We start from the raw sequence: 22,717 nt of genomic DNA on the forward strand, positions 1-22,717 counted from the left end.
ATGCAAGTAAAACTTATGTAGGAAGATTTGCTTCATCTCTGTGTATCATCTGAGGCTGTTCACTTCACTGGGAATAGGAGAAGGTTTATAACCAATTTAAAGAGTGCATGATTCTTTTTATTAAATAAATAAATACTAATTGACTTTTATGTTGCTTATTATCCTGTTTGATCTATTGCCAGCAGCTTGCAGCCCTAAAATATATTTCTTTTAAATTAGCCAGGTGTTCCCTAAAATCCGTTGTAGAAAACATAAGGAATTTGAGTGGGAGAGAGATGGAGAGACAATGCTGTCTGAATTTTGTGATCCAGTCTAGATGCATGCATACAATAGTGAATGCTTTGGGAACTTGAAAGCCTGCTAATGATCTTTTGTAAATGTTTATAGTCTGTTAGCTTTGGTATTGCATCCATATCTTGGCCAACATGTATGACTACCCTTAAAGTGTTACTAAACCCACAACAGTAACATCAGTCTGTATATGCAGTAAAGCATGCTTGTTATATTTACCTTGGGACCTAAGGGGTTAATCCTCTGCATTGTGTGAAAAGGCTTTGATCCTGTATGCACAGATTCTCCTTTTCTTCCACTGATTCCAAAACCGGTCTGGATAAGACAGAGTTACCGGAGTCAGCGTGCACATGCTCGGCTTGGTGTGTATTGCTAGGTCAATTTTTTTGGGGAGAGTGCCAATCAGCACTGTCCAGAAAGAGGGTCAGGGGTCCTGGATCCTGATAGGACAGCCAGTGCAGTGTGAAAACTCTTCCTACAAGCTTTAACCAGGCACTGATAGAAGTCACAAGACTGCTATATACCGCTGATGAGAAAAGATATTTAGCAGTCTTTAATAAAATGATTGCATTTCCGTGTTCTTTGTACTGTGGGAGACCAGATATAGTGAATGCAGGGTCCTGGGTTTAGTAACAGTTTAAGTCTATAGACATTGATTTCTTGTCAAAGAATAACATATCAGCTGATGCAGGTATGGAGAGAAGACATATTTAGGGTTTTTGTTCAGGTGAGAACTGCTTCTCTCCCCATTTACGTCCACATCATCTTTTCTCAACCCTTTTAACATAGGGTAACCCTTGAAATAACTTTCTGGTTTTAGAGAACCCCTGCTAATAATTTCTAAAATCCTTAAGTCAAGGCACGTTAATTTGGTGGTCAGCAGTAAAATGGTCTTTATATTTGCGGTCAGTGGGAAGAATCCTTGTACGGGTAGCTAAAAAGATCATTGATGTCCGTGGGAACTTATCCGAGAGACAGAAATTACTCCTTGCTCAAAAAAACCCTAGCGAGGTCTGGGGTAACTCTCTGGTTCTACAGAACCCTGCTGGAAAAACTATGGTCTACTCTAAGGGAATACAAAGTCATCTTGAAGTGGGTCAAACGTAGGTGAGAAAGTCAACTGCAGGTCAAATGCAGTTTGGAAGAAAGTCAACAGCAGGTCGGATGCACTTGCCAATAAATACTGATCTCAGAAACATCGCAAACTGACACCAATGCAAATGTATCAACAGAGCCTAAAGACCTATTAACTCAGGCCCTTATAGAAAGGGAGATCAAGCTGACTTAGCGGTTAGCAATACTGACTTAAAGCGCTTTTGTTCTGTGCAATCCCTGTCTAATTGAATTTTGTATGTTGTCACTGGGTAACCTCTGAGTAATCCTCTCAAAATTCAAAAACATTTGGGTAGGTCAGTTGACTTATATATGGAATGACCTTAGCATGCATATGTGTGTGTTGCTGTAGTAGTAGAAATTTTACATAATAAAGTTCTATGCGGCAGAGACTGCAATGAATGTGAAGGTGGAGATTTACATATAACTTCAGTTGTCTATATCAATGTTTCTCAACCTATTTTCAGACAAGGCACCCTTTAAATTTCAGCACAATCTCAAGGCACCCATTCTAAAATGTAAAAAACAAAAGTAATAGCTTTATATACAGTAATGGAGCATGTAGGACACCCAATGTGAGTTATTCTTCCAAAGCAAATACACCTTTGCACACTCTTACTGACTAGTATTCCAATGTTTCTCTTCTCCCTCAGTTTCTCTCCTTCTCAGAGCTAATGTGACCCCAGTGCTGACAGGCAGGGAAGGAGCAAACAATGATGCTGTGCAGGCACCCAACGTCCTCCTTATCAACTGATGATGTCATTGGTTGACAAGGGGGACGTTGGTTCCATGCACCGGGTATTTTAAGGGCTGGCAGCTAGAAGGTTGCATTGGTGCACAATGAAAACCTATGACAGTGATGGTGAACCTTAGCACCCCAGATGTTTTGGAACTACATTTCCCATGATGCTCAACTACACTTCAGAGTGCATGAGCATCATGGGAAATGCAGTTCCAAAACATCTGGGGTGCCAAGGTTCGCCATCACTGACCTATGACTTTGCATAACTAAAAGGCAGGCTTGATCCACCCGTTGGCTTGTAAACAATTTTTGGGCAATTTTTAGGCATTTTGCCAAGGTACCCCTGAAGAAACCTCAGGACACCCCAGGGTGCCTGGGCACCTTGGTTGAAAAAGGCTGTTCGATAACTTTGGAGTCAATCTTTTTGTATAACTGTTTATTTAAAGTATTTTCCATTTTTCGTTTCCAGTAATGTACAGGCCGAAAAAAAATACCAGCAGAAAACATATAAGTCAAAATAGATAGGAACACAAGTGGGCAAAGTCCAGGTCTCTCAAGGTGTTTACAGTGGTACAAGGGAGATAAGTTATAAATAAGGAACAGAAAAAGAACAGGAGAAGTATAGTCATGAAAGTCCAGGGGAAACAACGCCAACAGCATATGTGTTCAGGGCAGTACTGAAGGTTCCAGGATTTCCATATAGTGTCTAAAAGGTTTTATGGAGTTTGGCAAGTAGGAGCGCCATCGCTTGAATCTCTCCAATACGTGTATAGATGTCATTTTGTAATAGTGGTGTTGTTTTTTCCCAATTAGACACTTTGAAGCAGTCAGAATATGGGCTATAATTTAAATAATCTTAGCGGGTACACTGTACTCCTAGAAGATACTGCAAAGGTTTGGGAGATTTTGCAATCCATGCCATCACTGTATGCCACAGCTGTTCAAGTTTGTGTCAAATCCATAAAGATAGTATAAAGTACCCACTGCTTTTTCACACCTCCAGCACAAGTTGGAGGTTAAAGGGTAGATTGAATAGATATGTTCCGAAATATAGGTCCACCGAGAGATAATTTTGAAGGCATTCTCTTGGTATAGCCAGCCCTATCACATATGGTTTGCCATGTTGCATATTGAAGTTTGTAGCATAAATTTGTTTCCCAGTAAATCGTGTATTGATGTTTTGGGAACAGGTCAAATGGTAGGGCAACCAATAGTTTGTAAATATCTGAGATTAACCATTTTCTGGATGGCCCTACCATACAGGCCCACTCAAAAGACTTGCGAATTAAAAACTCTTTTGTAGGAGAGAGTATTTGAGCGTAATGGCAATGAATCCAATCTTTTTGATATGCGGTAAGGGTAACTTATGCGTATGCATTTTTTAAAATCGTATACAAAGTAAACACAAGGCTCAGCTTTAAAACAGGTGTTCTAAATGCAGCTTTCAAATGATATAAAGGCATTGGCAGTAAAAAATTTTAATGGTTAACTGGAACACAACTTTACAAATGATCAATACACACTTGTAGTACTGAGCATACACAATTGTGTGGAAAGAGGGTTGGGGGCAAAACATCCTTCTGCTCCTGGGCTGTTTCCTCGCTCATGACTAAAATTTATGGCAGTGGTGAGCTGTAGAACTTCTCTCTTTGGCCAGCTGAACTAAGAAACAATACACGGAGCATCCACATTGTTCAAAAACTGCCTGATTCTTATTGTCATCCCTTATGACCAGATGGCATTCCTATTGATTGTTTTGCAATTGAACATATTGAAGTGGTTTTGTTTCAGCAATTAAAATGGCCAAATTCCAGGTTGTATTTTGGGTTATTTAAGGAGATGGGGCCATTCAAGCCCAGCCAACTGCCTGTTTGGGATCACAAAGCATTTGCATATGTGCCAGTGATGAGCAGGGAATGCAAGTTTTGAACTTTAAAGGTGTACGGCCAAACCTAGCTGGAGGGGAGGAGGAAGCAGTGCCTTGTTTACAATTGTTGGGTAATTGTAATGCAAACTGCTTAGGGCTCTACTCCAAGACCTGCAGTGCTTCCACAATACCTGCTCTATGCACTGCATGCCGAATATAAATGCCAAGTGAAAGTAAAGATAGAATTTAATTATAAATTATGAGAGGAACAAAATCACTTGAAAGCAGCCTTTCCCAAGCTTTTTACCCCTGAGGAACCCTTGAAAAAAATTCAGAGTATTAGATTGCATTCAGTATAAGACTTACTCTGCTTTGGTGTTCAGAATAAAAGCCACTTTGGCTAGGTGTTCACTGCAAACTTAAAGCTAGCCATGGACATTTAATACATTTTTTTGTTCAGCCAGGAGCTGGAACAAAAAAAAAACGGATTCCTTCATACAAAAGAGGTGGGTGGAGAATTACCCGCCCGTGACATTGCATTCTGACAACGAGACCTCATTGAAATTTGTCCAGTCCCTGCTAAACTAGCCCATTTTTGATCCGTGTATTGTCAGCTTTGGAGGCTAGGTTCAGAGCAATGCCCAGGCTCCTCAGTGATTGCAACATTTTTCTTCGACAGATGTCAGTCAGATGACTCCCTGCTGAACTGGCCTAATTTCGATCAGTGTGTGACCATCTTAGATAGAGTCTAACCACTAGAACCATGCGGACCTAAAATTTCCTTCTTAATTTTTCAAGGGTGTTGTGAGCTCTTCCATAACTTTGATCCTGTTAATTTTGGAAACCCACATTTTTATTGTTGTCCGTGATACTGGAAAGCTGTAGTTTCCAACTTTTTAAGCAGCAATGCCTGCTGATCTCAGCTGGATTCCTGTATAATCGTTATTCTTTTGCATTACCATACCTGTGGTTTTTTTCTGATCTTGTACATCAAGGCATTGTAAAGAAGATGATAATGAGGTAGAAAACCTGTCACAGCAGTAAATTACATCAATCTTTGGAAGTGACAGTTATGAGAGTTTTATGAGGGAATGGTCAGTGCAGAGGTCATGACTTGTTCCCACTTGCTGCTCTCATCTAGTTTCTAGAACTTTTTGGAAGATGCCTTATAGATGTGTATGTTTTCCATTATTGTAATAGGCAGCTTCTAAGGCTTGGTAAAACCTATAGTACACAATAGCTTTCATAAAAGATCTGCATTACTGATGACAAACATAAACCTTCTATTATGTGTTTTTCTGATACACATTTGTATATATATACTATTGTTCAATAAAACACATTGTGTATAGAAGAAAGCAAAAAATCCTTGCGGTCACACTACCAATTTCAAACAACATTGTTCCTTTTAAGTGAGCACTGATACTTAAAAACACACAACACTAAAACTGCAATGTTTATCCTCATGACACGTCACAGGAAGCACCCTCATGGCTAACAGAGGACTGAATTAGAAATAGACTTGAAAAACTTAACATTAATAAGTCACCTGGACCAGATGGCTTGCACCCGAAGGTCCTTAAGGAACTCAGTCAAGTGATTGCCAGATCATTGTTCCTAATTTTTATTAACAGTCTACCGACTGGAATGGTACGAACTGATTGGAGAAAATCCTATGTAGCACCAATATTTAAAAAATGGCCAAGATACATCCCTGGGAATTACAGACCAGTTAGCCTAACATCAATTGTATGTAAGCTCTTGGAGGGGATGATAAGGGACTATATACAAGAGTTTAGTAATGACAACGGTATAATTAGCAGTAATCAGCATGGATTCATGAAGAATCGTTCTTGCCAAACCAATCTATTAACCTTCTATGAGGAGGTGAGCTGCCGTCTAGATAAAGGAAGGCCCGTAGACATGGTGTATATGGCTTTTGCAAAAGCATTTAATACAGTTCCCCACAAATGTTTACTGTACAAAGTAAGGCCCGTTGCCATGGATCATAGGGTGAGTACATGGATTGAAAACTGGCTACGGGGGCGAGTTCAGAGGATAGTGATAAATGGGGAGTACTCAGAATGGTCCGGGTGGAAAATGGGGTCCCCCAGGGTTCTGTGCTGGGACCAATCCTATTTAATTTATTCATAAACGACCTGGAGGATGGGATAAACAGCTCAATCTCTGTATTTGTGGACGATACAATGCTAATCAGTGCAATAACTTCTCCGCAGGATGTAGAAACCTTGCAAGAAGATCTGAACAAATTAATGGGGTGGGCGACTACATGGCAAATGAGGTTTAATGTAGAAAAATGTAAAATAATGCATTTGGGTGGCAAAAATATGAATGCATTCTACTCACTGGGGGGAGAACCTCTGGGGGAATCAAGGATGGAAAAGGACCTGGGAGTCCTAGTGGATGACAGGCTCAGCAATGTCATGCAATGCCAAGCTGCTGCAAGCAAAGCAAATCAAATATTGGCATGCATTGAAAAGGGAATTAACTCCAGAGATAAAACGATAATTCTCCCATTCTACAAGACTCTGGTCCGGCCACACATGGAGTATGCTGTCCAGTTCTGGGCATCAGTCCTCAGGAAGGATGTGCTGGAACTGGAGAGAGTCCAGAGAAGGGCAACAAAACTAATAAAGGGACTGAAGGACATTAGTTATGAGGAAAGGTTACGAGCACTGAACTTATTCTCTCTGGAGAAGAGACACTTGAGAGGGGATATGATTTCAATGTACAAATACCAGTATGGTATCCCACAATAGGGATAAAACTTTTGCGCGAAAGAGAATTTAATAAGACGTTACCATTCACTAAAATCAGAAGAAAAGCGGTTTAACCTTAAACTGCGTAGAGGGTTCTTTACTGTAAGAGCGGTAAGAATGTGGAATTCTCTTCCACAGGCAGTGGTTTCAGCAGGGAGCATCGATAATTTCAAAAAACGATTAGATAAGCACCTGACTGACCACAACATACAGGGATATACAATGTAATACTGACATATAATCACACACAAAGGTTGAACTTGATGGACTTGTGTCTTTTTTCAACCTCACCTACTATGTAAATATGATACTACTGCTGGAGTAGCTGCCTGTCACTCAGTGGTGCACAAACCACACCACATACCCAATACAATAAAATTAATCTTCCTGCATGAACTGTTATGCCACGTACACACGACCGGACTTTCTGGCAGAAAAGGTCCGACGGAATCATTCCGTCGGACATTCCGATCGTGTGTGGGCTTCATCTGACTTTTTCTTTCTAAAATTCTGACGGACCTAGAAATAGAACATGTTTCAAATCTTTCCGACGGACTCAATTCCTATCGGGAAAATTGTTCGTCTGTATGCTAGTCTGACGGACCAAAAAAGACGCAAGGGCAGCTATTGGCTACTGGTTATTGAACTTCCTTTTTCTAGTCCCATCGTTTGTCATCGCATTCTAAATGAACGGACTTTGGTGTAATCGTGTGTAGGCAAGTCAGTTTCAGCGGAACTCCGTCGGAAAGATGTCTACTCTGAAGGAAAGTCCGGTCGTGTGTACGCGGCATTACTTATTGGGGACTGAGGATCGGAAGAGCTTGTGGATCTAGCCGACCCATACTTATTATTATTATTATTATTATTATTATTATTACACACGATTTATATAGTGCCAACAGTTTACACAGCGCTTTACAATGTAGAGGGAGGACAGCACAATTACAGTACAGTTCAATACAGGAGGGTCCTGCTCGTAGAGCTTACATTCTAAAGGGAGGGGGTGGTGGTACAAAGGTAATAGATGCAGGGAATGATTTGATGGGGGGGGCTCAGGGACAGTTGTTCGCTGAATAAGTGAGTTTTCAGGGATCTCCTAAAGGTGGACAGGTTAGGGGCTGATCGGATATACCGGGGCTCTAACAAGCGTGAATGACCCCCCATTCATTTGAGGGGTCCACTGGTGAGTGCATACCCTAAGGGGGTATGAAGGTGTGAAGATTTCAGAAGATTCACTCACTATTATTTGATAGAAATGAATATTAATGGACTATTATATTTGTTTGGACTAAAATTTCTGCACATTTATTTATATATTATTTAATATATTTGCACATTGATATATTTTTATCTTTTTGGCACATATGTACTATAGAGTGTATATAATGATGAATTATTCTATATGAGTTAATATATATATTTTTAATATATTCATATATTTGTATTTAAGTGGACACAAAGATTTCATGCATTTATTTATATTGCTTGGAAGCACTTTATGTAGTATAGAGTATTCTTGATTTTTACATATTGTGTATAGTCTTTCTCTTTGTGTAGGCAGCCAGAGTTAGGTAACATGATCACCTCTACATATAATACTTGTACTCTGACAACCCATACTACAAGACTGACAACCACATCCTGCATTCCACTACACCAACCATCGGACTTAACCCTCTTCCCCAACTCCACTGAGCCACATCCTGCTCCCCAGTCCTCAGTCTTCATCTATATTTTGCACTGGTCTGATAGACTCATCCCACTCCTCAATTCATGGACTGACAGCCCCTCCTGCCTTCCACAAACCAGCAAACGCACCAAACACCCTGGAATGACACCCGCTTCCTTCACTCCTGTCTGTAGTCCAACAGGCTTATATTCATTACATATGAAAAGCATATACAGTTTGGTAGAAATGGTAGATATCAGTGTGGTTACATGGAAAATCTCATTGGCATAATCCTCTACATCATTGGGATTTCTAGTGAGCACCAATTGGCATTTACTCAGATCAGTTTGAAACTAGTAAAAAAAGGGGGCAGGGCAGTCACCAAAAAAATATAAATGGCCCCTTAGGCCTGGTTTACACCTATGCAGGTTGCAGTTTGAATATTCCAGGTGCATTTTGTGTTTTTTCAATACACATTTTTGATCCTTTGATTTCTATGGAACCAAAAACCAGAAAAAAGTCCCTGGCTCTTTCCATAAAATGCAGAGATGTGAACGTGACTCATAGGAAACCATGTTAAATGGACTGTAGTGTGTTTCTGCAAAACTGAATATGCACTAAATTATGCATAGGTGTGAACCAGGCCTCATAGGTGATCTGCTGCTTCAAGCGGCAGTGTGGCTTTAACATGTACTGTATATGCAATTGTATGCATTAAAAACCTCAATTTTTAACCTTAGTAGTTGAAACGGTTTAGTTTTTTTGTTTTTTTTGTTTTTTTGCTGGCTAGCTTGGAATTGTAGTAGCACGGATTTTCAGTAAAACACATCAAAAATGAAAATTAATGAATAAATGAAAAGGAATGAATAAAAAAATTATGCAAATTAGAATGGGGCGAATCATTTTTTTTCTGACTGATTTGCTGGAGTGCAATGAGCCAGACCAGCACCTGGCCAAAGCCTGCAGTGCTGATCGAGAGGGTGGTTGATTGGTGAATCGACCTCTGTTCAACTACAGTGGGCACACATGGATCAAAATGTCAATCCGTGTATGGCCAGCTTTAGAGAAGTGGGGGTGGAGACCACGGGGGGGCGGGGGGCTCAGCAGGTAGCAGAGACACAGCAGTACATTGATCTTCTCCGTGAAGAGCTGTGCAAGGGGACGTGTCAGCGCAAGTCTAACCATTGGAGTCAAGGCAGACTGTGGTCCCAATTAGAATGCAGAGAACAAGACTGACCACACTGGGGTGGATATGCTCTCATGCCTGTTGTGGGCAGTTTGAAATAGAAAAGCAGAGGGACTGGCAGGAACACCAGGGATTTCACACAGAAGAAGCAATACAAAGAGGCACAGATCAGGAATATGAAATGTTGGGGTAACACACACTAACAGACATTTTTGCACAGTGACTTGCCTCATGAATGCACATGCCAAACAGAATAGATACTCACTTGCAACAATTCGGACCTGAACCGCACCTGAACCAGTGCACAGGGACACACTGGACCCCAGGCACGGACCCGCAGTCGCACATATGTGAACCCAGCTAAAGAGTAGCGAGACACTGTGGGGTTGATTTACTACAGGCAAATAGACTCTGCACTATGCAAAGTTCAGTTGCACTCTGTAAGAGCAGTTGCTCCAGAGCTTAGTAAATGAGCAAAAGCTCTGCTGACTTCCATCATTCAATCACATGCAAGCACAAATGCTGTTTTATTTATTTTTTCCTTGCATGTGGTAGGGTATAATGCATAATGCATTGCGGCAAAACATTTTAGGAGGTTTTGGTGTATTGGAAACCCATTGTTTTCATTGGGCTGACTTATGCAATTCACATTAACACTTGTGTGAAAGCTTGTGCATTAACATAACAGATGTGTGAATGGACCCTCTATGAACACGGAGCTGCTTTAAATTGACTTTTATATCTGTCTGTAGTTGAACTTTTACAAAAGGAAGAGCAAAACAGTTTTTAACAAAAATACTGCAATCCCGCAATAATTATTCCTCTGTAAGAATTATAATTGGACTTTAATTCTGGATTTTGTCTTGCAGGGAATGGTTGGACCCCATGGCAATCCTGGATTACCTGGCCCACCTGGTCCAAAAGTAAGTGAATCTCATAAAACAGATGCTCAAGCTGTCGCGATTTCACATGATGCTTCTAAATCATAATACTGTAACTTCAGTGCTAGAGGGGAGCTTTTTTCCACATTGTAAGATATTAACTAAATTACATTGGAAAAGCGTTTCAAAGCAAGAAAGTTTTGTTTTCTCTTAAACACTGCCAACTAAAAAGGTGATGATATCGGGGAAAACTGTCAAAAAGCCCCCAAGCTTTCACACTCTGGAAGAAGTTCACCTTACCTAATACATTCAGTATGCCGCTAAGTGTATTTACTTTAAAAAAAAGGATAAAAAGAAATGTCACCTGGTAAGAGCCCATTCACACAGGGGCAACACGACTTCCAGCACGACTATGGGAGGCAACTTGGACACGACTTGAGTATGAATCACAGCGCAACTTGGGGCAACTTCAGCACGACTTGGGGTGACTTACAACACGACTTGAAGTCGCATCAAGGACAGGGAACTTACAAGCGGCCACTCAGAGCTCATCAGCTCTTGTGACATCATTCTTGTGCCTGTAAAGTTCCTGTAAAGTTGCCTCACTATGAACGGTGATCCGACTTGGAGGCAACTTCCATTGAAATCACTGGGTACAAGTCGCCTAGAAATCGGATTGAAGTAGTACAGGAACCTTTTCTGAAGTCGAAGCAACTTCAGTAGTGTGCATTAAGACAGCTCTCATTCACTTACATTGATTTTATCATGTTGTGTGACTTGAGGCGACAAGGGGCGACTTGGGGTGACTTCAAGTCGGATCCAAAGTCTCCCCTGTGTGAATGGGCTCTTACGAGCCTAGACAATGGGGGTTATGTACGAAAGGCAAATCCACTTTGCACTGAAAGTGCACTTGGAAGTGCAGTCGCTCTAAATCTAAGGGGTAGATCTGAAATGAGGGGAAGCTCTGCTGATTTTATCATTCAATCATGTGCAAGCTAAAATGCTGTTTTTTATTTTCCTTGCATGTCCCCCTCGGATCTACAGCGACTTTACTTCCAAGTGCACTTGCAGTGCAAAGTGGATTTTCCTTTAGTAAATAACCCCCAATGTGTTTTTTTTTATGTATACAAAAATAATACTGTGCATGTGAAACGATTATTCAGTGTGAGAAAAAGCAGCATCACAAATCTGAGATATTACCACAAAAAAACAAGAAACAAAATAAAGGTGTGTTGCGCTACAGTGATTGATAATAAAATACTGAAAAAAAAAATTAAACAGTCCAGAAAAATCAGTCTCTCAAATGGACCATAATGGACAAATGGCAAACTCCATTATTCAACTGTGGATAAGGTTATCCAATCCCTTCACCAAGTAAACACACCACCACCACAATAGGTTGGACTCTTACCAGAGAGCCTGGACCCTTTATTATGAATATGTCCCGGTAGGGGTCATCAGCAGGGGATGTACAAAAAAACCACATCAGGAACAGCTCCAGAGCATCCAGGGGATTTCTTAATAAGTTCCTCATTTAGTACAATGGCAGTTAATAATGCTCATGCTCTGGAAGAAGTCCTTTTTTCAACGAAACCGGTTGGGCTGAGCTGTATGTTCCTGCTATCATGCATTTTACATGTTTGGATGTTCTGTGGCGGCACCTTCCTTTTTTACCATGCAATGCTGTTTTTACTATGGATACGTGTAAATGCAATATTTTATATTAAATGCAACCCTTAAGTGGTTTTACACTATCCAGCGTTTTATGTTTTATTTGGATCTGACTACACGATCGTCGTTTGGGTGGAGTCCCCTGGATGCTCTGTAGCTGTTCCCGACGTGGTTCCTTTGTACATTCCCAGCTGATGACCCCTACAGGAACATATTCATCATGCCTGTTTGACCCATCGTAATAAAGGGTCCAGGCTCTCTGGTAAGAGTCCAACCTATTGTGGCAGTGGCCTGTTCACTTGGTGAAGGTATGGGATAACCCTATCCACAGTTGAATATGGAGTTTGCCATTTGCCCATTATGATCCATTTGAGAGATTGATTTTTCTCGACTGTTTATTTATTTTCTGTATTTTTAGTACTTTTTTATGAATCCATTTTTGGTTATTTAAGTATTATTTATGACTACAATGGTGTTACTTTTTATTCAGCTAAATATGAAATATTGCACATAATTATTTTATATTTACCACATGCCGCCAGTGGGTGGCAGGCTCTAGGTGGGAGCATCAGCTTGCTGTAAATAGACAGGAGAGATCAGATCATTCATAATACTGCATGACCTAGAAAGGAACACCTCCGCTTCTTCATGCCTAATAGTATTCATTTATACATCATCTGCCTGTAAGCTTGCTTGTAGTGCTTGCTTTTCCTATCAGAAAAGCCAGCATGGTCTGTACCCTGAAATCTCTGGATACATTCTGTAACATATTTAGTTACAATATAGGTTGTATGTAAATAATGAAAAACTGTAAGGCATAATTTTATTTAAAAAATGAATGTTTATCAAAAACTATTATCCTTTCTCCTCTTATTTCTCTCAGTTCACATTTCAGTAAACGCAATCTCTATTTTAAATTCTTATGTCAACCTAATATATGTCTGTTTAAGCCACACACTGGATCTGTCAGAAAATTTACCACAACCCCAATGCAAAAAAAGTTGAGACAATATGTAAAATCGACATAAAAACAGAATACAATGATTTGCAGATCTCATAACATATCAATTGTTAAAATTGAGAAAATGTACCATTTTAAGAAAAAAAAATATGTTGATGGCAGCAACACGTCTCAAAAAAGTTGGGACAGGGCTATGTTTACCACAATGTAGACATCTCTGTAGACGTCTGGGAACTAAGGAGACCAGTTGTTGGAGTTTTGGGAGAGGAATGTTGGCCCTTTCTTTCCTGATATAGGATTCTAAGTGCTCAAGAGTCCTGGGTCTTCTTTGTTGTATTTCTTACTTCAAGATACACCACATAATTGCAGGCAGCTAGTTAAGCACTTGGACTCTTCTACTACAAAAACTATGATGTTGTCATAGATGCAGTTTGCAGTTTAGCATTGTCCTGCTGAAATATGCAAGGCCTTTCCTAAAAAAAGACGCCATCTCATGTTGTAAAGCACTGCGCAAACTGTTGGCACTATATAAATCCTGTATAATAATAATAATAATAATCTGGATGGGAGCATATGCTGCTCTAAAACCTGGATATATCTTTCATCACTGACTGTGCCTTTCCAGATGTGCAAGATGCCCATTCCATATGCATTAATGCACACTAATGTCCTCACGGATACAGGCTTTTGTACTGAGCGCTGAAAACAAGCTGAAAGGCTTCTCTCCTCTTTAGTCTGGAGGAGGCGGCTCTCATGGTTGCCAAATAGAATTTCAAATTTCCATAAGTCTGACCACAGAACAGTTTTCCACTTTGCAACAGACCATTTTGAATTAACTTTGGCCCAGAAAAGACAGCAGCATTTCCGGATTATGTTCAGATATGGCTTCTTCTTGGTAGAGCTTTACCTTACATTTTTGAATAGCACAGCAAACTGTGTTCACAGACAGTGATTTTTGTAAGTATTCCTGAGTCCATGTAGTGGTGTCCATTACAGAATCATGCTGCTTTTTAATGCAGTGCTGTCTGAAAGCCCCAAGATTAGGTGCCTCCAATATTGCTTTTTAGCCTTGTCCCTTGTGCACAGAGATTTCTTCAGTTTATTGGACTATTTTGATGATATTATGTACTGTAGATAATTATATATTTACAGTCTTTGCAATTTTACATTGAGGAACATTATTCTGAAATTGTTTGACAATTTTTAGACACAGCTTTTCACAGATTGATGAACCTCTGCCCATCTTTACTTCTGAGACATTCTGGGGCTGATTTACTAAAGGCAAAGTGACTGTGCACATTGCAAAGTGCAGCTGCTCGCTGCAAGTGCAGTTGCTCCATAGCCTAGTAAATGAGCAGAAGCTTTGCTGACTTCCATCATCCAATCATGTACAAGCAACAATGCTTTTTTTTTCATTTTCACTGCATGTGATTGAGTACTCTTTGCAAAGTGAAGCTTTACCTCATTTACTAAGCTCTGGAGCAACTGCACTTTGCACAGTCTGTTAGCCTTTAGTACATCAACCCCTCTTACTCTTTGAAAGAGAAGTATGTTTTTTTTTTTTTTTCTAGTTTTAAACTTACCTAGGTGGATGCAGCATCGGTCCGATGGTGCATCTGTCCCCCAGTGCCTCTACACTGAGGACCTAGCGATCGAACATCGCTGATTGCTTGGTTCTCACAGCTCCCCGAGCAGAGAGCTGCTGCCTGTCAGTCAGCAGCTCTCCGCTCTGCCCCCTCGTGTTCTCTAGAGAACTGAGCTGTGGAGGAGCGGGGAGCGGCCGTCTCAAGGCTCTCAGCGGCTCGCTGAGAGGCTGAGACGGGTATCACTCTCTGTCGGGTATTACTCTCTGTGACATCAGCAGAGAGTGGACTTCAGCCCGCTCTCTGCTGAAAACGGGTCACAGGAGTGCAAAACAAATTGCACTCCTGTGACCCATAGGAAAAGCCCAGGAAAACGAGCTCAGGCTGGACTTTTCCTTTAAGATGCACTTTATATACCTAATCATGTTACTGACCTGTTGCAAAATGTTCTTTCAGCTCTTCCTTGTTAGTGCAACTTACTTTGTTGCCCCGCCCAACTTTTTTGATTCGTGTTGCTATCATCAATTTCAAAATTACCATATTTTTTTCTTAAAATGGTACATTACAGTTTAAACATTTGATATGTTTTCTACTTTCTATTGTGAATAAAATATGGGTTTGAGTTTTGCAAATAACTGCATTCTTATTTTATGTTGGCTTTACAGAACTTTTTTGGAATTGGGGTTGTAGTTTTGTTGTGCAAGGGCTTACCTAAAAGTTTATGGACCATCACACTGCATTTCCTTAGCTTACAAATTTGGGGTTTTCTTGGTAGTACAGGTAGCAGTGATGATAAGCACAATAAAACAACCCATAGCAAATCAACAATTCCCAATCATCTACAATACGTGGCCAAAAGTGGAAGGGCACCACTCCAAAGTATTGAGTTCAGGTTTTTCCAGGAAAGGGTTCTCTTGATGGTACAGCATACAAAGATATTTTAGGCAAGTTTTACTTCTAACTTTGTGGTAACCTTTTGGAGAAGGCCCTTTTCTGTTCCAGCATGACTATGTCCCTGTTCACAAAGCCAGATCCATATAGACATGGTTTGGTGTGAAGGTACTTAACTGGCCACGACCTCAACCTTACTGAACACCTTTGGGATGAATTGGAATCCCAATTTAGAACTAGGTCTTCCCATCATCAGTTTCTGACACGTTCAATTGGACTTGTTCTGTAATGTTAAAGACAGTTCATAGCTTCTCCAAGAAATGGCTTGGAGCAGCGACGAAATTTCTTCAGCATTACAGAACAATCACTGTTCGGCCAACAATTTTTCATCCATCTCCTTCAAATTTAGAAGTCAGGTGTTGCCGGCAAGGCAACCCATGGATCAAATTTTGGCTGATTCAGCAGGAAACAGACATAATTCAATCTCTGTATGGCCATCTTTAGGCTTAGGTTAAAGTAAACCTGTACTAAGGGGAAATAGGGAGGCTTTAACCTTTGAAAATGCAAATTGCCTGATGGTCTGTGGCTTCAGTACTTCCTGAATCACTGACCTAAAACAAGTATACGGAAGCATACTTTACTTACTCGAAGTAAGCGAAGTTAACTTCCCTGGTGGTATGATTATTTCAGATTTTTGCATCTTAAAGCAGTACAATTATTTTGCATAGAAATTTGGCGTTTTATATTGTTGGTCTGTAATTCTTAGCAATAACACACTTAGATCTATCCACCATGAGTCTAGTAGTTATCCCGGGTATGATGAAGTTTGAAACACAAAATCATAAATTATAATATAATAAATAAATATAAATAATTAAAAAAAAAAAAAATATATATATAATAATAATAAAATAAATTTCCCCACGATTCACTATCGCTCTATTCTGCAAGTGTTCTAATTTACTATCGCTGCTTTCTAGCTGGTCTAAAGCCACTCTTGACATAAAGGGACACTTTTTGGTTGCTATGGACAATCTCCAGTTTCCAGGCAGAAAGAACAGTATATGTATTATAAAACTGCATGCAGGGCATAGGCCAAAGCACTGGAGACAAAAGGGAAGTGAAATGATTTCATACAGTACTGTAATCTGTTATGATTTTTACATTTTCTTGAATTTGCCGCCAGGCTCCGCCCCCGTGCATCGCGACGCTTGCAGGGAACGGAGCCTGGCACAGAGAGGCTTCGGGCAGAGGACGGAGCCTGCAGACAGTGCGGGGGGACATCGCAGGATCCTGGGGACAAGGTAAGTAACCTGCACCAGGATCCTGAGATGTAATCCCGAGTGTGGCTCAGAGTTACCGCTAATGGTGCTGAAATTTAACCCCGAGCCACACTCGGGAATACCGTCAGGGTGGCTACAACGTCTAATTTGCATACTTATTCTGAGTCATTGATTTGGGAAGTACTAAAGCCACTGGGTCAGCTTGCCAGAAATGTGCATTCAGCAACAGCAGTTTCAGGATAATGATAACACATTACTTTTTGATTGTCCTTTTTGGGCTTCTTTCAGTGGTGAATTTTCTGAATTGTAAAAGAATTGGGCCAAATTATTCATAATGAAAATAATGTATCATTAAAGTAAATTGTTATTGGTGAAATATGTAATCTGCCTTCAAAAATGCTAATTAACTGGCTGTCTTACTGGTAGTATAGTTTTTCTGCTTAAGCCTCGTACACACTTATGCCTCGTACACACGATCAGACTTTCCAACAACAAAACGTGGAATTTTGTCCGAAGGGTGTTGACTCAACCTGTCTTGCATACACAAGGTCACACAAATGTTTGCCAACAGTTATGAACATAGTGACGTACTAGATGTACTACGTGGTTTCTCCGCTCTTTAGCGCCACCCTTTGGGCTCCTTCTGCTAATTTCGTGTTAGTAGAAGTTTGGTGAGTGTTGATTCACGCTTTTCTTTTCACAGTTTTCATTTAGCGCTTTTCAATTTGCGCTTTTCATTTTGTGCTTTTCAGTTTGTTTCTGAACGGCCGTTCATCAACCAGACATGTTGCGAAATTGGAGGCGATAACGTGTTATTTATTATTGGCCTTGGAGTTATTGCTTTGACATTATTTTTTTGGTTGAATAATGATTTGATATGGCATATTTTCTATATTTGTGGATGCATAGAATGCACTTTTTGGTTAACTTCTATTGGCAGATAGCATGTCTAATTTTTTTTTTTTTGCACAATAAAAAAATTGTGTAGAATAATACTTGGCTATGTTTTTTTCTTCAAATGACAGTTTGGGAGTAGGCAGTTACATTTTAAAAAATACAATGTAAAATTGACAAGGGACACCAACATAGTTGTATCTTTGATCTTAAAAACTACAGGATAATGGTGTTGTGGTAACTTGCACAAATAAAAAAATAAAAAAAAACATAATAATATTATTCTTGATATCACTAGAAATAAATAAGCCTTTGAAAATTTGTTTGCAATAACTCCATCAGTATCACCAGCAAAGCAGCTTCATTATTATCCCATTAAAAAGAAGAGAATTGTGCGCTGCATTTGGAGATTTCATAATTTGCCACGTCACCAATATTAATTCTCCATTACAAATGCTAGTTTACAAGACCGACCGCTTCTGTTTCCGAGCATGCGTGTTTGTACTTTGGACTTTTGTCTGATGGACTTGTGTACACACGATCGGAAAGTCTGACAAAACACATTTGTTGGCGGAAAATTTGAGAACATGCTAGTAGAGCTGCAAAATTAATCGTTAAAAAATCGTGATCTCGATTTAACTCCTCTGACATCTCTATTGCAGAGTTTGCCAATTCTTTCATATAACAAGTGGAGAGACTAATCTGCTCACTCAGCTGTCAAAAGAAAACATTCGGGCAGTCTGCCAAGTTTTTAAAATGAAACATTGTACCTAACTTCCTTCTTAGATCAAAGAGAAACTTCTGTGTATAAAGAAAAAAATCCAGGCAGTCTGCCAAGTTTTTAAACAACCTGTAAATGCAGGAAGTTTAACCACTTAAAGTCTAAATCTTTTTCTGACACTTGTTTCTGACACTTAAGGTAAAGTCAATATTTTTTGCTATAAAATTACTTGGAACCCCCAAACATTATATATGTTTTAGCAAAGACCCTAGGGAATAAAATGTCAATTGCTGCAATATTTTATGTCACTATGTATTTGCCCAGCGGTCTTTCAAACGCAATTTTTGGGGAAAAAATACACTTCAATGAATAAAAAAAAAAGAAACAGTAAAGTTAGCCCAATTTTTTTTTTGTTTTAATGTGAAAGATGATGTTACGCCGTGAGAATCGTGAGAGAATCGTGATCTATCTTCTAAGCAAAAAAAATTGTGATTCTCAGTTTAGCCAGAATCGTGTAGCTCTACATGCTAGCCAACATTTAAAGCGGGCTGAACGAAAAAACCTGACAGCTCAGGTCGGAGCCTCTATACTAACAATCCGATTGTTAATCCAGCGATCTCCCCTGATGTTCTATTGTGTTCTGACGGGAACTGCCCACCTGCCAGAACACTCCAGTCAGAGCTCTCAGCCATTGACTGAGAGCACTGATTGGGAGCCGATCGACAGACCTTTTTCAGCCATGTTACTTTGACAGAAGTCGGCCGAACAGCTCGCTTCTGACAGACCAGCCGCCATACACATTGACCGAATGTCGAAGGGTTTCTATTGAGCCAGCCAATGCCTCCTGACTTTCGGCCTGTGTATACTAGGCTTAAGTGAGTCTAGTAAGTGAGAGACCTGGAATATATGTGCAGGTCTCAAGTCCTGAGTCCCTCGGCTAGGATTGTTTTGGTTCCTTGGACCACCAAGGTGTGAATTCTAAGGATCAAAATGAGAGCTAGACATACAACATTTTCAGAAGGAAAAAGTACAGTCAATTTTTTTAAGGGGCTGATTGATATTTTATTGGGGACCAATCACTGATTAAATAAGGGCTCCCCTCTCTTTCTGCTGCACTGAAAAGTGCTAGTTCATAAGACACGATCCAGGGTGGAAACAGACAGCGACTTTGTTGTGGTTTCTGAGACATATGTCTTCATTTCATTCACTGAATTGCAGCCAGTCACAGTCAAAAGCTTTGAAGTTAAGTAATTGTGTTGTCTGGCTATTGGAGAGCAATGTGTCGCATGTGCTTGTAATAATAAGCCGAGCATGTGTTAAACAGCCGTATCAAAGCTCTAAGCTCACAGATCCCTAATACAAAAGGGTTTTTTAAGTACACCAAGATAGAAATATTATAACTTTACATGAAGTCTTCCCATGTGAGATAAAACAGCTGTTTCAGTATGTGAACTAATCTCCTATGTAATGCGATTAAACCCTTTCCACTTACCTTATCTTTACTTTCTTATTGTAAAAGTCACAAGGGATCATGAGCTTTGGCTGGAATTACTGCTTAGCAAAGTGTGAAGCACTTTACTGGGGTGCTGTCAGGTTCATCCCTGAACTGTCAGATACAGGGGTTTGTGCGGTTGTCTGAACTCTTTGTCCGTGCCTTGACTCTGCAAACCTGCCACAAAATGCTCTACAGTACAGTATGCTCACGTGTCAGTGAAGGTTTTAATTTATCCAAGTCATGGTATATCTAGTAGAAGTTAATTTTAATCACCTGGACTTGTTATGCAGGTTGAAGTCGTTTGGTAGCTTGTACAAGCCACTTTCTCAGTTCTAATGAGCAACTACTCTAGCTTTAGGGATGACTTAGATATCCAGGTCCTGGTATATCTAGTAGTAGTAGGTAATCGCATGCAACTGGGCTTGTTCTGCAATGTTGAGGACAAGTGATAGTACATCCAAGCCACTTCTTCAGTTCAGTCAGAAAAATACTCCAGCATTAGGGATGAGCTAGGGCATGTTCAGATGCTCTTCCAAACAGGGCCTTTTTAAGGCAGGGCAAAAGGGGCAGCTGCCCAGGGCCCTGTCATTGTTGTGGGGCCCAAAGCAGCTGCCTCATACTTGCCAACTATGCTGGTTTAAATTCACTTGTTACTTAAAGTTTTAGTCCTGTGCTGTGTCCCAATATCTTAGTGTGAAGTGCTGCTACTAATGCTGCCCAGCTCTGCCCTTTTGTTGTGTAAAGATGACTCACCTCCAGACCCTGTGTTTACATGTAAATTGTCGGCATTCATATGTAAATAGCGGTGGCATTCATATGTAAATAGCGGCGGCCGACATCATTGATATGTATATCATGACCCCTGAGGTCATATCCACAGTAATTTCTAGCAGCAAATCAACAAGCAGAAATCATGTGCTGTAACCTCTAGCAACCAGTCAGTGAGCGGTAATGATACACTGTAACCTCTGGCAACCAATCGCAATCGCTGCCTGGTCTGATTCAGTAAACTTATTTTTAGTCCTGCAGCTATTTATTGTATGTCTCAGAACAGGTGGAAAGAGAAACTGCATGGGGGGGGGGGGGGGGGCAAGAAAAGTTTTGCCCAGGGTCCAATCAATATTAAAGACGGCCCTGCTTCCAAATCAGTGTGGCCGAGCCCGCCAGGCAGCTTTCACCTGTAATGGTCCAATTTCTGGCCCACTCCACAGCCATACCTATACAAGTGGCATGTATATCAACACCCAAACATAAGCTAGGTATATGTAGTGTAGTGTGAGGAATGCAAAGGCCTACATACTGGTGAGATGAAACAGCCTCTCAACAAATGAATAATCTAACATCCCGATGGCATGTTCTACAGGTCAGGGCTGAGCGGTTTTCCTACTCCCTAAGGAAAAGGGACAGTCTTTTGAGAACAGTGAGGTGTACATTTTGGACAGAAAGGACAATGTTTCCATAAGAGGTGTGAAAGAGGCCATCTAAATCAAACCAAAACAACCATCATTAAACAGGGGTGGGAGCATTCAACATAATCTGTCTTCCACATATAGTGCCTTGAAAAAGTATTCATACCCTTGACTATTCACATTTTGTCATGTTACAACCAAAAACGTAAATGTATTTTATTGGGATTTTATGTGATAGACCAACACAAAGTGGCACATAATTGTGAAGTGGTAGGGAAATGATAAATAGTTTTCAAATTTTGTTACAAATAAATATTTGAAAAGTGTGGTGTGCATTTGTATTCAGCCCCCCTGAGTCAATACTTTGTAGAACCACCTTTCACTGCAATTACAGCTGCAAGTCTTTTTTGGGGATGTCTCTACCAGCTTTGCACATCTAGAGAGTAAAATGTTTGCCCATTCTTCTTTGCAAAATAGCTCAAGCTCTGTCAGATTGGATGGAGAGTGTCTGTGAGTAGCAATTTTCAAGTCTTGCCACAGATTCTCCATTGGATTTAGGTCTGGGCTTTGACTTGACCATTCTAACGCATGAATATGCTTTGATTTAAACCATTTCATTGTAGCTCTGGCTGTATGTTCAGGGTCGTTGTCCTGCTGGAAAGTGCAACCTCCGCCCCAGTCTCAAGTCTTTTGCAGACTGTAACAGGTTTTCTTCTAAGATTGCCCTGTATTTGGCTCTGTACATCTTCTAATCAACTCTAACTAGCCTCCCTGTCGCTGCAAAAGAAGAGCATCCCAACAACATGATGCTGCCACCACCATGTTTCACAGTGGGGATGGTGTGTTCAGGGTGATGTTCAGTGTTAGTTTTCCGCCACACATAGCGGTTTGCTTTTAGGCCACAAAGTTACATTTTGGTCTCATCTGACCAGAGCACCTTCTTCCACATGTTTGCTGTGTCCCCCACATGGCTTCTCACAAACTACAAACTGTACTTCTTATGGCTTTCTTTCAACAATGGCTTTCTTCTTGCCACTCTTCCATACAGACCAGATTTGTGGAGTGCACAACTAATAGTTGTCCTGTGGACAGATTCTCCCACCTGAGCTCTGGATCTCTGCAGCTCCTCCAGAGTTACCATGGGCCTCTTGGCTGCTTCTCCGATGAATGCTTTCCTTGCCCGGCCTGTCAGTTTAGGTGGACAGCCATGTCTTGGTAAGCTTGCAGTTGTGCCATACTCTTTCCATTTTCTGCTAAATGGATTGAACAGTGCTCCGTGA

General features: G+C 40.5%; 1 protein-coding gene across 1 annotated transcript in view; it reads left to right on the forward strand.

Annotated features, from left to right (window-relative positions):
* COL24A1 (collagen type XXIV alpha 1 chain) overlaps positions 1-22,717 on the forward strand; it is a 418,688-nt gene that overhangs the window by 133,608 nt on the left and 262,363 nt on the right. The window contains exon 5 of the mRNA XM_073593602.1: positions 10,518-10,571. Within this exon, the coding sequence (XP_073449703.1) occupies positions 10,518-10,571 (54 nt within the window). The remainder of the gene's footprint in view (positions 1-10,517; positions 10,572-22,717) is intronic.

This window comes from Aquarana catesbeiana, linkage group LG07 (assembly GCF_042186555.1).
Source record: "Aquarana catesbeiana isolate 2022-GZ linkage group LG07, ASM4218655v1, whole genome shotgun sequence".
Classification (NCBI taxonomy): Eukaryota; Metazoa; Chordata; class Amphibia; order Anura; family Ranidae; genus Aquarana; species Aquarana catesbeiana.